Raw genomic sequence first — 17295 nt, forward strand, 5'->3', positions numbered from 1 at the left:
GAAGGTATTAACTCAGAACTGAGGCAACTGAGAAAAATTAATGGATATCCATAGATCTGAAATGATAAAAGAGAAAAACTAAATTGTGGTCCAAACCTGTGTTTTGGATCGAGTCAACATTTTTTAGGTAATTTTTGTTGCCTAGAGATACGAATGAAAAGGTGAGGGCTATAATTTATTTACAACCAAGTTCTCTGCCATCACTTACATCCCAGCTGAGGGGAATAAAAAAGAAACAGAGAGGGAAAATAAAAAACCTGAAAGGAAAGAAAATTTAATTTAGGATAATACAAAAAAACAAAATCTGAAGAAGGATTTCTGCTTCGGAAAATGATAGAGTACTTTGGCAAATGGGATTCTTTGGAAGCAGTGACATTAAGCATGAGGCTGGAGTGAAGGCATCTCCATGCCTACTGGTGTGTCCCAGAATCAAGGCATGAAGATGACTGAAACAACAAAATATGTGATGGGCCAAGCTCACTTCTTGACCAGTCCTGCAGATCTCACTGCTTGCAGCCACGTGCTAACCTCTTCCTTTTAAACCTCTCCTGAGGACCTTTCTGTCACTCACATTTGTGACTCACATCCTGCCACGTCCCAGCACGATGCTGTTCATGGAGTGCAGTGATGCAGGATTGTGTTTGGTCCCTTGTGAGTTGCTGTTGCTCCTAACAAGGAAGGTCAGAGAGCCTTGTAGCTGCACTAATTCAGAAGGAACCCAAACAAATACAAGCTCTACCAAATCCACTTACTGTATTGGTGTAATCTTAAAGAGCTAACATTTTCCTCCACAGTTCTACTAATAGCTGACAGCTGTCAGTTTCCTACACAAGATTTGTGTTTGTCTTGGCACTTGGTCTTCCTGCCTGCTGCCTGCTGCCCACGTGCACAGTACCAATGTGGTATCATCTGCACTCAAGCATTTCTTTAGCCCATGTATTTGTTCAGGTAAAGCCACACCCTGCCTCCTCTACAGATCACAGCTGTTGTATGTTCTCAACATTAGGATTTTGTTTGGTCAAAACATATGTAAGTGCCACAAGAACTCTCAGCTGGAAAATAAGCAGGTTAATGAATTTGCATAACAAGAGCATGCATTGAAAACTCTTCAGTTTCTGATAAATAGCCCTCCTCTCTCCTTAGAGCAATCATACTTACACTGTGGGTGATGTCATGAGCTGCTTTAATAATGCATGTATTTGTTTCCTTGAGTAATGTCCTTTTCATTTGGTAGACAATTTTTATGAGACTTTAGCAAAGCAAAATTCTCCAGAGACTTCAGAGGGACTCACAAAATCACAGAATATCCCAAACTGGAAGGGGCTCATGAGGATCATCAACTCCTGGCCCTGTACAGGACCATCCCCAAGTGTCACACCATGTGCCTGAGAATATTGTCCAAATGCTTCTTGAACTCTGCCAGGCTTGGTGCTGTCACCACTTCCCTGGGGAGCTGTTCCAGTGCCCAACCATCCTCTGGTGAAGAATTTTTTCCTAATATCCAACATAATTCTCCCCTGACACAGCCTGATGCCATTCCCTAAGGTCCTGTCACTTGTTACTCTCAGAGAGAGAAGAGATGGCTACCTGTCCCTACTCTTCCACTCATGAGAAGTTTCAGACTGTGATGAGGTCTTCCCTCAGTCTCCTCCAAACTGAACAAGCCAAGTGACCTCAACTGCTCCTCATATGGCTTTCCCTCAAGTCCCTTCACCATCTTCATAGCCAGAGGCTTGTGCCTTTCTACAACATCTTCACCCTTGCTATATGACATCAGATCAGGTTGGATGTGGCCCTCAGCAATCTGATCTAGTGGAAGGCTCCCTGCCCATGGCATGGGAGTTGAAACTAGATGACCTTTATAGTCCTTTCCAACCCAAACCATTCTATGACTCCATGATTAGGTCACTACACAGGCAGGAATATACCTGCAGCAGAGATGGAAAGCTTTCTTCAGTTATCAGTATGATTTCAAAAGCACTGACGTTAATCCAGAATGTAGTTTTCAATCTGTATTAGCTTTCTATTGTATCTTAAACAGAAAGAAAATCATTCATAGAGTCAAATCATGCTTTCCTTTAGTTTTACCTTAATAAACATTGAACCAGTTGCAACACAATCTTTGAGAAGCAAAATAAATTGCAGAGTAAACTTTAGATTTATATAAAATACAGGAATACACTACATACAAGCAATTTAGTAACATTTTATAAATGTTTATCATTTATCTTTTCCAAAGGTTGGATTGAGGAAGACAGCCAGTGGGTGGTCCAGATAAACAGACTCCAGAAGCTAATTGATAGACTGGAAAAGAAGGTGTGTGGGCTTTTTTGCCTGTTTGTTCCTTCACTCTCAGTAAAGCAATCCTTTAAAACAAATGTTTGCAATGCCCCACCTGCAGTCATTCCAATAAATGAGTGACACTCCAATATCATGTATGAGAGATAACACTCACTAAATGCCTACATTTTTCTTCCACCTCCCTCTTTCCTATTTCATGAGACCATGACATGGTTTTTCCACGCTTCCCTTTCCCCTTCCCATCACCACAGATTCAACTGTTCATAAAGATGTGAAAAGCTGCATTATTCTATGACTGGAGAATTAATGTATTTAGTTATGCTTGTTTTGGGGAACATGCTACAAGCTTCCTCTTTCAGGATCTAATATTTTCCTCTTCCTCTCCAAACTTTCCCATGGACGCTTGACAGAAACTATTGTTTCCTCCTTTCCCATCAGAGAATACTCATTTATAAAGATTAAAACACTTTCCTTGTCAGTGCAGTTCAACCAAAATCTGATGCAAATCCTGCCTGGGAGCTGCTGCAGCACCTCCCAAGCCCAGAAACCACCTGTGGTTTCCACACCAAAGTGGAGCCCTCCAGGAGTCAGACAAATGAACCATCTGAGGCAGCAATGCAAAGGCTTCCCAGGGCTTACAAAATCCTGAGCCACATCTGTCAATACAGAAAATATTTATTCTTTTTAATTATTATTCAGACTTGATTGCTACCCTGGTGTTCAAAAGCTGCCTTATAATCTGCATGTGATGACTTCCTTTTTTTTTGGAGAAGAAAGAACAGCAGAGGAAAAAGTAAGGTTATAAATTCCTGAGTTGTTCTCTACATTATGTTCCCTATTGAAGGACAGACAGACAGTTTCAGATAGGCACCATGGGAGTGGCTGAATTCAGTGGATGATTTTGGGACCCAGGGTGTTTCTTCCTCCTTCTTCACTAGAGGTGAGGTTTTAGGCTGAAGTGCTCTCAGATCCAGGAGTAGCTCCAGTCCCAGCTGATGCTGCTTCTCCCCACAGGTCAATGCTGACCAGCAGTTAGACTGTGCCTGTACTCCAAAGACATTAGCATGGGTCTCTTCACCAGCACCCACACCAGGCAGCACTTGCAGGAACATGAAACAGCCTGATCTTGTTCTTTCTTCCCCCCTGATTGGGATATTCCCCCATGAACATTATCATCTAGTATTTGTGCCTGGTCCTATACCTCTTACCCAGGCACTGGCTCAGACAAGTAGCAAGTTACATCCTCAGAAAATAGTTAAGGATTTGACCAAAAAAAAAAAAAAAACCGAATAAATGATGGTGACTTGGCACAGGCTCAACAAAAGAAGCATTCTGACCTTTCTCTGCCATTGCTCCCTCCCAAATAAAAAACTGCCCCTAATTACTTTTCCCCTTTGGTCCCAGTTTGGTATGTCTGTTCTCTCAGCCTTATTACTGATTAGCTGCATATGGTCACCCCCATCACTGCTGGCCTTGCTCCAAAGGGAGCCCAGTATTCCCTTTGGTTCTCCCTGCAGTCCAACAGTCTCTCGCATCATTTCTCCTTAACCAGCTGTGAAATTCACCCATTCCTTGTGGCACTGTCCATAACCTCTGTCAGCTTCTCACTCTGCTCCGTAGTCTGCTCAGTCCAGTGAGCTCTGGCCAGGGAATACCCATGAGCTTCTATCCAACTGCTTTTTCCCGGAGGTCATTTCTGCATGAGAAAGGCAATTACACAGCAGTTGCTGCATAGATGACATTTTAGTAGCAACTTGTTTTTTCTGAATAGATATAAATTGATTTTGAAATGTCAAAGTCCACCATGAAAGGTAAGATTGGCTTTACTCCTCACTCTGCTTTGGAAAAAGCAGATCACTGCCCTGCCACAGTTGCTACCTGACATGGACTGATCCCAAAAGAAAACATTTAAAAGGGTGCTACTTAAAAAAAAAATTAACCTGGCATACAGCAATAATTCAATGCAAATGTTACAGAAAACAGACAAACATTTTGTGGTAAATAAACTTACAACAAGGATGTTATAAAATTATCAAATGACAGAGAACCTCAGTCTGAAAAGGAGCTCAGTACGAAAAGAAAACAGTGACAGGGCATAGAACTCCCATAATTACCTCCTTTTCAATATAAAACTTGATTAATAAAACACAGCAATGTCTAATTTTTCCAGTAGACAGCCTATCTATATCCACCTTTGCCTAACTTTGCATCTGCTTGACTTTGTATCTCACAGCCATGTCTGACTGTGAGAGGTGTTAAATACCAGCTGTCTTTCAGCAGCTACTACAGGCCCCTCTTTTTGACTTTGCCTTGAAAGAGATTAGAAAGAATTGCATGATCGCAATTGACAATTGAAATTGTTGAAAAGACAATTTCAGAAGCCACCACTTCTCAGCTGAGGTGAGGTAGGACTGCAGAGGCATTTTAAAGCCCCAGCTCTTAGCTGCATCAGTTTTTATTTCCAGGCTGTGTGGTACTGGGCTGGCAGGACCTCTGTTCTGCATACTGGGCTACTTCATTCAGGCTCAAAAGCCAAGCATGAGCCCTCTTTGCACAGAGATGGGGACCATGTGCCAGAGCTCACAGGCTCTGAGGTCACACAGGCTGTGCAGAGCCAGGTCTCCATGCAGCCATGCTCCGCCTAATGACATTACTGAAGAACTGCTATAGATTAACTCCTTGAGAGGGCTAGCAAGATATGAATCAGTGCTCCTACTGGAAAACTACCTGGTGATGGGTAGATTTAGTGTTATTTAAGTCTTCTGCTGTGTTCTTTCAAAGGGGAATTCAACCACAAATCAGTTTTGTAATTTGTCTCTTTTCACTCTAGTTCTAAATTTACTTACTCTAGGAAAGAATTATTTTCTTGCTACCTTTAGAGAAAGTTTGCAGTATGACTTGAATCATTCCTTTTCTCTCTTTTTCCATATGTTTCCTAAGAAAAAAATGGCAGTGAAAGTATAGAACTACAGGAATGCACATTTTTCCCTCAGTCTTTTTATCTGAAGTGTCTGCAGTGACAATAAAGCTGGCTGTCTTTCCCTTCACACACATATCTCATGCTTTTCTATCCCCATTCTGCAGGAGATGTACAACTACACAGCAGTTTCTGAGTACTTCACTCCTGCCTTACTCTGCCACCTGCTGCTGGTGGAGGCCCTCTGTTCATTTGAATTCTGCCTGCACATCTCTTGTTGGCTTTTCAGCGAGTACAGCATCTGTGCTGGCAGAACAGCTGCTACCTGAAGTTAATCAATCCACACCCACACTGGGAGTGGAAGAAAATTTTTCTCTTTGCTGCACTAGAACTGTGTTCAGTGAGAAACAAAGCACCACTAACAAAGAGTGTGTTTTGCTCTAGCTGCTTATTGCAAATCCATCCATTTTTCTTTCAGGCACATAGATATTTTTCAGAATAATCGTAATGTCACTAGGTTAGGAGGCACTGGATGTGCCTAGCAAGTAAAGAATGATTTTGTGCGCACCAGTGGTTGATGTTTATGTGAATCACTGATTCCTGAAGTTCACATCCAGTTTGTGTACCAGGTGTACTGACAGACACACCTGTTTGCTGCTGCCCAGCCCATCCTCACAGCAAGGGCAGCACTTCAGAAAGCTGACTTGGACCATCATGCACATCTCCTTCAATGCTAGAAAACAGCCCTTTGCAACCACATATCCCCTGTAGGGAAGTTTCTTCTGTGTAAAGTTTTATGATTGCACAAGAGTAGCTAATAGATCATTTCAAATTACCATTCTTGCTCATCTCCACAGTCCATGTGACAATTTGAGAGGATGTCTGTCTTTTCTCAATGAAGTCCAACATACATTTGGGAATAAGCAGATTTGTTAAAATGAAAAATTGCCTGCCAAGCACCATAAAAAATACTTTACAAGACAGCCCAGGCTAGAATTAACCACTGAGGCATGTAAGATCTTGTAAACAACACTTGTGTTGGACTTAGAGCTAATAAAGAAGGGATTTAGTTATAACTGCTCAAGACAGAATCTAGCTGTTGGAATAGTTTGTTAGAAATGTAAGAGCAGAATAGGGCTGCAGTACTGACTCCTACAATTTCTATTTTCTCTCAATTGCCTTAAAGGACCTAAAGCTTGAGCCATTTGAAGAGGAAGTTTTGGAAGAAAACGCAAAATCTGTAAGTACTTTCCAAAATAATGATTTTGACTTTTGATTTTGGACATCAGGCATTGAGAACACACTCGGTCTTTTTTGCTAAAAAACAATCTAAAAAATCTTTATCCTCACTTTTTCCAGTGTCAGGAATCCATTTCAGTTAGCAAAATACACTATGCAAGAAGCAACAGAGCAAAACTTAAAATATGTGGGAAAAACTTCTATATTAACTTTTTTCTCTGTTTTCAAAGGATAGAGTGAGCCAAAACCTTAATTCACATAAGGAGAAAAATTTGCTGCATGCATGCTTTAAATCATAGTTTTACAGCTTCCCTCCCTCGAAAAACTGCTATAGGAAATCTTATCAGGAAAAATGGAATAGTACCTAGTGCTAAGCAGTAATCAATATTACAACCTACACAACCAAAATCGTGACCAAGAATAAATGTACTGTAAATATGTTTATGTGCCAATATTGATACATTAGCACTCCTAAATTCAGAGCTTTGAACCTAAAAAAATGCAAATCAAATACACATGAAAAAATAACCAAAATACATGATCCATTAAATTGGATCATTATTTTATCACAGGAGTTCCACTAGATTTTTTTAAAACGAGATTATGCAGTACTGCTACACCAGCTGCTTATAATCTGTGATATTACAGTATTAATAATCAAGGCAAAAACATAATAAACAAGTAAAAAACCTCTACAAGAAATTAAGTTGTATTCATGAAGAAGCCCACAGTGTTGCTTTAATATTCCATTAGTAAAGTCGACAAGTTTCAATAGATGAATCAATAAGTAAACTATTTGAAAGAGCTAAATGATAAGTATACCCATTCAGGATAAATAGGTCTTCTGTGCTGCTGAGGGTTTCCACAGTCCTGTTTATAAAGATTGTTCATTTTCCTGAAGAACTGTGGAAAGAAAACCCCCTCTCTGTTCATCACTTAACAGGGGCTATCTTAGGCAACTCGCTCAAGTGAGAGTCAGGGCTCTAAAAGGTAAAAAGCTATGAAAGAACCTCAATGAAAGCAACAATGCAAACAAAGCAAGTGGAGACTGTGGGGACACACTCTTATCTCAAACCTCACACCTGCTAGCATACAGATTCATAAAGGAAACACACTGACTTTATTACTGAATATCTCAAAGATCAACCTTTGCTTTGCCCTCTTCTGAGAAGACTGTCTCACCCAGAGTGAGGACAGCTGTCTGAAATGAACACTCATGCCTAGACATAAAACCCATGCCTGAATATTTCTGCTTCTCCACTTTGGATCAATAAAACAGGAAGTGCAAATTTCAAAGGAACTTTTGTGGGCTTTCTTTGATGATTGTGGTTTGTATTGTTTCATGACACACTTTTCTGAGTTAAAAGTACAAGAAGTTCAGAGGAAGATATGGCAGTAATATTGTAATGGTTTTGTATCAGCACATAATGATCGTTCAGCATCAAATGTCTGTGATAGAAGAAAAAGTGGAGGAATTCCGTCTGGCTCTGAAGCAGTATGTGGAATCTGCATCTGCTCAAGGTGGCTGCTTGCAGTAAGTACAGTGTTATTGTCCTTAGGCTGAAGGAAGGAATATAGTCTCATTTCTTGAATAACTTGGATTATTTATGAAGAGAGAACCTATAACACCTTTCGTGGTGGTTTATGTGTGTGTGTAAGACAGAGCTTTTCAAAGACAACTAGAACTAGAAAGAGATGCCAGAATGTGCAGTTTTAAATACTATCACAAAATGACAGTACTATCCCAAAGATATTAAAAAGTCTTTTCAGGCTTGTTAATTTTGCAGGTCGTCAATTCCTGACTTCTGGAAGCTCCTAGGCTGAGACTCTTTATTGGAAAACTCATTTGCCATCCTTCATTTGTGCTCATCTGGCAGTGGTGAGCAAGTTAGTTGTTTGCAACTTCCCCGCTTTGCAAGTTCTCTGCTTTGAAGCTTTCAGAATCTTCCCTTTAGGTTATCTTAGTAAAATTTTAATTCATAATAAAGAATTTGAAAAATTAAAAAGTAAAATTTTCAATGAAACTGTTTTTCTACTTTGTTCCTTTTAGAATTAAATAAATTTTAGCGGCTTACCACTGTACCCAATTTCTGAATTTAACATAGTGGAGAGATCTACTACATACTACAGACCATTATGAAAAAGAAATTTTTGTAATGTGTACACAATACAGGATCTTCCTATGTATTCAAGGGCTTCAAAGACTGCCTATCAGATCCCTAATTCAAGAGCCTTGTTGCTATGAGATTATCACATTTAGGATTTTATCAGCAGTGTTCACACAGACCAGAAAAATTAAATTAAGCTGAAAGAAGAGTGATATTTCTGCAGTGGTTCACTTGTAAAGGTAGACAGATGAGGAAAATAAAATACTCTTGTTGGCCAAGAGGTAGGGAAAAAAAACAAATGAGAAGCCCTCCTGGCCCCCTCCCAGCAAAACACTGTAGTCACTGCAGACTTGTCAAGGAAGAGAGATTACACTACTTCAAAATGCAAGTTAACAAATGGTGGCAGAAAGTTCTTTCTTTCCAGGCATTTGATAAGTCTGTAATGCTACCTAATGGATGGGTTTTGCTATAGCTATAATTGACAGTAACTTGTTTTTTCCAACAGCTTTTGATATTTTTGCCATTTTACCATGCACTTACACATACAGCAGGAGAAAACCAATAAATCACAAAACACTGCTTACTACATCATGAAGTATAAACTGAGAGCAGTTTTCAAGCACATAATTAGTGAAATTAACAATCTCACACTTGGGCACTCAGAGAAATCCGTATATAAACTTTCTGTGCTATTTATCTAAACACCAATCTGAGTACCCAAGTACATAAGCACCCTACATGCTTTAAAGCTTTTATGGTCAGGATAATAAGCATGTTGAGTCTGGGCAGAGGATCAACAGATATTCTTGTGGGCCATTTTTCACCCTTGATAAACTGTTACTTGAATAACTTAAGAACAAGTAGTAGTACCCAAAACATTATTTCAAAAGTGTATCTGCAGCAGATATCAGCCTATCTGGTTTTATACTCCATTTTATATATATATGCTTCATTTACTCTATTTACTTTCAAAGCACCTAAATTCTATGACACTTTGATGCATCTCTCATACAAAAGCATAACTTCTACTTATTAGCTGATCTTCCCTGAACAGCTGTTTGATTAATTTTCTGTTTAGCATTTCTTTAGATAAATGACACTATTGGAGCAATATGAAAAATTAGTTTCATGATAAGTGTAGTAATATAAAATATTAATTAATAAAAATAAAGATACTACAAGGATTTTTTAATCTCAGATAATTTGCAGTATATGATCACTGTGATCACTCTTTTTTAAAATTTATTATTTGGGGTGTTTTTTGGCTTTGGTTATGTTGTTTTGTTTCGTGGGGCTTTTTTAAAAAATCACTGTGTTTGGTCCTACTCATAAGCAGTTTGGAAAAAGCTGTGTATGCCCAATAATTTTTATTTATTCAATAAATGTGTTTCATTAAATTAGTTCTATTGTACAATTCTTAGTGTTTCCATACAGAAGCTTCCAAGTAATTTCCACTTCATTGTTTATGAGTTCTGGGAAAACAGCAATGCCTGGAAGAGGTAAGTGTCAGGGCTTTGGTGACTTTTTTTTTTTTTGTAATACATAAAGTTTTGAAGGTTAGAAATCAACTGTGTAGAAAGACTGAGTACAAATCACTTTAAATACTGCTAGCTGATCTTTTGCTAAATATATCACAATTAATATTTCAGAACAATACTTCAGTTGCTAAAGACTTATATATACCAAACCACAAACAAAAATGTCAGAAAGGTGATTCGAAACAGAAACAGTCTGAAAGTGAGTATATGTAGATATAGCATTAGATGGATGTTAGTTCATGAGAGACAAAAAACCCAGGAAGACAGCAATATTACCAGAGCTTCATGGCAAAGAAGAAACAAAAATACCAAATTATTGAAACAGAAGGTGTGCCACCCCACAGCACACTTCAGGATGCAAGTAGTTATGGGGAGCTCTCCCAAAACTTCCCAATCCCCATCACAGGAACCCATCCAACAAACTCCCAGAGTGTCTGTTTTGGGCCCAAATTGAAGTTATAGTGATTAAAAATCCTACAGCTGAATTCTAGCCTCCGGCAGGCAGATGATTAAGAAATTGAGTAGAGACAAAAAGATTGTCCTTATCCACATCTAGTTTAAAACAACTCTAACAAACCAACCCTATGATCCTGAGTCTGTAGACAGAACCTGTTCTTCGGGAGATGGAGAAGTCTCTTGAAGCTTAGCTGCTTTCCTTCGACGAAAAGCCCAGTTTTACTGGTTTCCTATCACAAAGACTCAAGAGCACTGGTTACACCCATCAACACTGTGCTGGGTCACAAACAAGAGATGAGCATCAGAGTGACAGTGAGCTGCACAGAAGGAAATCTGTTTTTAATATAACATGCAAGCACTTCATAGCTTATCTGGTCTCCTCTCCCACTATCACTGTAGGTTTTGAAGCACAGAATCTCTGTTACAGCATGAATTGTAAAATTGCTAATGCTCATTTTTAAAAAATTGAGGCTCTTTAAAAAACTTGTTGTATTTTTATTTTTTACAATTACTTAGCCAGCTTCAAATGAATTACAGCAAGGCATTCCAAAGAAGTAATATTGATTTCTTGGAAACTCCAGAGCTCATCACAACAATGCTAGTTCCTGGTAAATACCAACTTTTCACATTATTTTGTTTGTTTCATAGAAAAGGTTTTACTATATGAGTATGTTCCACATGCAAGACCACCGCATAATATCACCCTCAGTCAGATCTTCTTTGGTAAAGTATAGAGGAGAAAGGGACTCCAAATGTTTTTTATTTTAACCACAGGAACATAAAATGCATCAGCAAGGAGAAGAACCACAATGTTTTATTTTACATAGTGTGAAGCTACACTAACATACACTATTGAAGAAAATATCTAGAATAAACAATACTAATTGTGAATGGTAAAATAGACCCTGTTTAAACTTTTCAAGGAAAAAAATGTGTTCTGATTAACAGTTCAAATTATTCCTACTTACATTGACTGAAGGGAGCCTTAATTACTAGTAATTGATATTTACTAACCTACTTATTGTACATACTTCCTGCTACATTAAAAAAAAACAAGTGGTAAAGATTTCAAATTATTATTTCTAATACAAATCAGTGAATATGTAACATCTTCTTTCTCCTAGAAATGAGAGTTCAAAGACACAGTAGAGGTGCAGGATGAAGCAAAGAAAGCATCAGTCCCATATTTACAGAGAGAGGACAGCAAGTTGTTTATTTTTATTTTAGGGAACACATATCTATTACAATGAAGCCCTAATTTTCTGTATGTCTGAGTACAGACTACATTTAAAATACTAAAAGCCCACTTAGTAGAAAAATAAATGTAATCCTGTACCTGGGGTTTCTCCTTAAAAGGAATCAGCCAAGACATCTTCAGACCTCATAAGCCTGATCTGGACACAAAATTATATGCCAGGGATTCCTGCAGAATCAGGAGATTGCAGTTAATGAACCAAGAATCTCTGTAAATCTTGTATCTTACTGGGATATTGCTGGATTTAAGAGAAACTTGACTGTAGGAAACAATGAAGCCTTTTCCCAAAATTGTATCCAAGAGACTGCATATGATCCAGCAGTGTTCCAGGGCAGTTTATTCACGGGTAGCGTACAATTAACAGAAAATAAAATGCAAACATAATTTTTAAATGTCTAAATATGGAAGTGTCTGAAATTGGATTCCAAGTACTCATTAAAGCGTTTACTCTGCCTGCTAAGAAGGATTTCAGTCTGCAGCACTCCATCCTGGCAGACAGTTGCCATAGAAACAGCATTTCTCACTGTGCTCTCCTTGCTGGGGTGGGGGGCAATGGGAATTAATGCACTCACAGTTCTTTGTACAATTTTATACATTACCTGTAATTTAGAAATTTGTGCAGTGATTTGAACTGTTTCATGGAAAGTGCTTCCCACAACTGATCTGTACAAATCATATTTGTGTTTGGAAGACAGAAAATGTTCTTGAAGTAAAGAATGGTGGCTGCAATCCTACCAGTACAATTTACAAAATAATTTTAGACACCATAAAGTGATATCGCTGTAAAATCAGAAGAAAAAAACCCCTACCTGTCTGCAATTAGAACACAGATAGGCTGTATTCTGAAAACAAATTTACCCTAGCTGAGAAACTTCCAAACTTCTTTTACACATCCAGGTAGCTAAGAACTGAATCAATTGCAAATTGTAATCTGAATCTGATTTGATCAAAGTTTACAACATGTAAGTCTTTACCAATTAATTAAAAGTAGTAAGGATACACTTACATGGCCAAGAATGTTCAGGAAGACAAGTTTTCAAGACTGTTTGATCCAGTATTATCCTAAAGAAAATGAATTTACCATCAGTTAATGGGATCCACAACCTATTATAACCATTCATACACCCGTTAACTCACCCAGTTACTTCAGCCAATCTACCATAGTGGCATGAATTACCCAGTTCACCTTCAATGAATGTCTCATTTTTACACAAGATCTGAACTTGAGGATCCTAGAGAGTCTTTGGGTGAAGAAAACATAAGCTAGGGGAAAACTCTTCAGCACTTCAACTCTTAAAGCACTATAATCCATGAAATAAATAGTTAAATTGGCATTTCTGGGGGCTGGAATTCACTAATCCACTAATGTTCTAGAGACTACTAGGCTGTCATAACCCAAATTCAGGAAGTATTAAGTATCTTCTCATCATTTTTCTTCATGAAGAATAATTTTCACCTAAAATTGCATTATTTGAAGCACTTACGGATACATACACAAGAAAAAAGTTCTGTTAATGAATTTGTGTAGGGTGAAACCCACCCTTTGCTAAGGGCACTTGGCATCTCAGATACAGCAACAATTCCTTTCTTTCCTTCCCATCTCTATAAATCTGGTGGCTCCTCTCTGCATAAGGTTCCATTTCAAAAGGCCAAAGGCTAGATTGTGGGGAAGAAACACAAACTGGTTTCATCCCAGCACTGTCTATGATCTGGTAATTACAGAACTTTTTATGGGAATGACATTTTACAACTCCATCAATTCTCTTGCTTTTGAGGACAAAATGCTATTTATCCTCAGACTTGTGTAAAAAACCCACCAGATTTGAATAATGTCACCAGGAAAGCGAGTCATTAAAGGTAACACAACCACCCAGGGAACATAGTGTTCATCTTAAGTACTGACACCCACAGCAGCACAAGACCGAGGATTTATGTGGTTTGCGCTCTGGGATCTGGGTGCTTAATTCTATGCAACTGCACCTATGACACCTTAATGTTTCTTTGGGTGTTATCAAAAGGACATATAATTCTTGAGATAAAGCCACCTTCCCACCACTTATATTCAGACCTCCAAATATTCTGAGTATTTTGTCTCACCAGTATCAGCTGCATATATAAACAAATGTTTCTCTATATACGTTATAACTATTTTATTTAGGATTTTTAGCAGAGGTCAAAAGAGAAATGCTATTTATGTAAACAAATAAACTCTTCTCTCTTTCAGCATCGTGGTGGGTCCTCAATAACAACTAGAAGCTGTGGTTCCAAGTAATGTTAATGTTGTATTGTTTTTCATTACACTAACATTCATATTGCTGTGTACAGGTGAATTTACAATGTGATAATGTTTGTTATTACGGATGGGATCTTTTCCACTTTATCCTTTCTAAAATCTGGAAAACTGTGTATTCATTACCTTCTCTTCTTGTGACTAGTTCAGTGAAATGATGCATTCTAAACACTGAAATAAGAAAACTGTGATAAACTATTTATTTTGTATATACAGTCTAAACTGTCACAAAAAAAGCATGTCTTGTATGATTAAATATTTGTGAAAAGTTTTATTATTGCATTAATAAACAACCATTACTTAACGCTGCTATGGTCTCCTTTTACAAATGAAAGAAGTATGAACCTGAACACACATTTTCATACATATCTGCAGAGGAGCTGTAAGTCATTAATTAAAAGAATAAACATAGGGACAACTCTTTGTGCTAATACAGAACTTCCCTCAGGATATTTTCTGCTCCCAATGAGACAAGGCAGCACTATCTTCTCTCAACAGACTCTAGCCCTTGCTCTCGCAAGAGGAAACGTATCTGCCTATCTGTTGTCACTATAGATCCCCAGACTTAATATTTCACAACCTCCGTGTCCTGACCACTCAGAAAATATTTTCCTTAGATCTCTGGCAGATCACTGCAAAGTCGTTAGAGAAACTGCTGTTACAGCATAAATAACCATAAACCTTGAGCTGTTTGGAGGTTCTAGCAGGGGAGCAGGGCTACTGTGTACCCTTGACCTATGAACAGCATCATCTCCATGGGGGAGATCACCCTCTTTAACCCATGTGCAGCTTTGGTAGGGACACACATGGAGAGTTGAGGGAGGAAAGGGACACCAAGCTAGCCAGCCTGGTCAGCTCAATCAACCTGCTCATCAGTGGGGTGACATGTCACAGCCAGACTGCTCTCACATCCAGGGGCCTGAGGGTCCTGGTGGATGGCAAGCTGAATATGAATCAGCAGTGCCCTGGCAGCCAGGAGGGCCAAGTGTGTCCTAGAGTGCATCAGACACAGCATTGCCAGCTGAGCAAGGGAGGGGATTGTCCTGCTCTGCTCTGGGGCAGCCTCACCTCAAGTATTGTGTGTAGTTTTGGGCACAACTATATAAAAGAGATATAAAGCTATTAGTGTCCAAAGGAAGGCCATGAGGATGAGAAAGGGCCTACAGGGGAAGCTGTATGAGGAGCAGCTGAGCTCACTTGGTTTGTTCAGCCTGGAAGAGACTGAGGGGAGACATTGCAGTCTGCAGCTTCCTGATGAGGGGAAGATGAGAGGCAGACACTGATCTCTTCTCTCTGGTGACCAGGGACAGGACCCAAGGGAATGGCATCAAGCTGTACAAGGGGAGATTGAGGTTAGACATTAGGAAAGGTTCTTTACCTGGAGGGTGGTTGAACACTGGAAGAGGGAAGTGGTCACAGCACCAGGCCTGACAGAGTTCAAGCAGCATTTGGACAAAGCTCTCATGCACATGGTATGAGTCTTAGGGGGTCCTGTGCAGGGCCAGGAGCTGGACTTCGATGATCCAAGTGAGTCCCTTTTAACTCAGGATATTCTATGATTCTATCAGACCTGGAAGTAGCAATACTCGATTCCCTAACAAGTCATGGTGTTGTGCCCTACATCCGAGGTGTGTCCACCAGTCCAAGGACACAGAAGTAACCACTGCAACCTCACACCTCCATAACAGGTTTAGAAGCTGTACATGCAACATGACCACTCCATTCATTTAGCAGTCTAAGCTTATAAACAATACCCAAAAAGTAACTTTAAAGTCATGTTCAATCAAATACCTTCTTGTCTATTTTTATTTCTTCTCAACAAAAAAATCACCATATGAAATTGCAAGTGGAGAATTTAGACTACAAACAAGCCCTGTTCACTGCAGTAAGGTCTTGTATTCCAGAAATTGTGATGAGGACTGAGCTCAAGATTAAGAAAGGCATCACATTTAGGTACCTACACATGACCAAGGCAACTCAGCTCCTATTTTATCAGCAAGTTAGTTGCCTAAACAAAGGCATCTAGTGCATGTGAGAGTAGGGGTACTGTAGAGTACCCCAACTGGTCTCCAGCTCCCAGCTGAGGACAACATGAGTTACCTCTAGTTTTTGTCTGTCATTTATTCCAGGCTCATGCAGCATGTGGACTGGAATTCCAAATGAGTCACAGATGACACCAGATGCCTACCTTTAAACAACTGAATCAAGCCCTTTGCCAATTAAGTTCATGAGGCCTTGGCTCTCGTGGATGTCAGAAAGGGATACCTGCACATCTAAATTTACATGCCCATGTTAGAGACAAATTTCACCTTTATATGTCTTAGTAACTCTGTGAAAAGTGAATGTTTTTAATACTGAAGTCCAAGGCTTTCCCGTACTGACATGATCCAGCTACTGCTCTGTCAATTTTTAAAAGGGCACTGAAATTACCCTCACAAATGACATCAGTATAAGTTTAAAGGTTTCTTGTCTTTACCAAAGTACACTCATACTCCTGAACAACTGGCTGCTGTTTTTTCTATGCCAAGATGTCAGTCTACTGGATGGCATGGTTTTTTTTGTCACTACTGACCTACCAACAAAGGAAATACAGTGACATGTGACACAAATTCAGGGAAAATCCTGAAGTGAAAAATCACACACTACACCTGAGGTTTGTAACATTTTTCCTTTTCACTGAGAAAAAAAAGTATTAAAATTATTCTTAAAATAAGCTGCTTTAGAACTTCATGTCAATTAGGTGCTGGAAGGGTGAAAAAAGTTGTAGTAGGTCATATGTCCTTATAACAGTTATTCACCTCTGTATATTTACTAGTAGACAAACACTTTGATGAATCATACACAAGATGAAGTTTGAGAAGTTTCACTCAGGAGCTTTGAGAGCTACACACAGAAACTGTGTTTGACACATACTGGGAAAAGAGATCCGTATGACCCACCCTAAGAAACTCCCAGTGATTAAAAACTAACCAACAAAAAGATTTATTTGCCTCACTCAGGAAAAGAAATCTAATGTCTATCAAATGCAACTTGACAGGTTTTTGCACTACTGCAATTGCTATTTAACACATTCTCATTTAGCTTTCATTATTATTTGTGACAAGAGGGTAAAAAGTTGCCTGCAGTACCCAAATTATATTATTATAGGTCAAAATACAACTATATAAGTTAATTATATTCATACAAAACAG

General features: G+C 38.9%; 1 protein-coding gene across 1 annotated transcript in view; it reads left to right on the forward strand.

The window, feature by feature from the left end:
* NECAB1 (N-terminal EF-hand calcium binding protein 1) overlaps nt 1–14408 on the forward strand; it is a 54619-nt gene extending 40211 nt beyond the window's left edge. The window contains exons 8-13 of the mRNA XM_085053170.1: nt 2240–2316; nt 6405–6458; nt 7879–7991; nt 9987–10064; nt 11076–11167; nt 14039–14408. Of these exons, the coding sequence (XP_084909296.1) occupies nt 2240–2316; nt 6405–6458; nt 7879–7991; nt 9987–10064; nt 11076–11167; nt 14039–14067 (443 nt within the window). The 3' untranslated portion in view covers nt 14068–14408. The remainder of the gene's footprint in view (nt 1–2239; nt 2317–6404; nt 6459–7878; nt 7992–9986; nt 10065–11075; nt 11168–14038) is intronic.
* The last annotated feature ends 2887 nt before the right edge of the window (nt 14409–17295 follow it).

Source organism: Lichenostomus cassidix, chromosome 2 (assembly GCF_008360975.1).
Source record: "Lichenostomus cassidix isolate B80296 chromosome 2, HeHo_3.0, whole genome shotgun sequence".
Taxonomy (NCBI): domain Eukaryota; kingdom Metazoa; phylum Chordata; class Aves; order Passeriformes; family Meliphagidae; genus Lichenostomus; species Lichenostomus cassidix.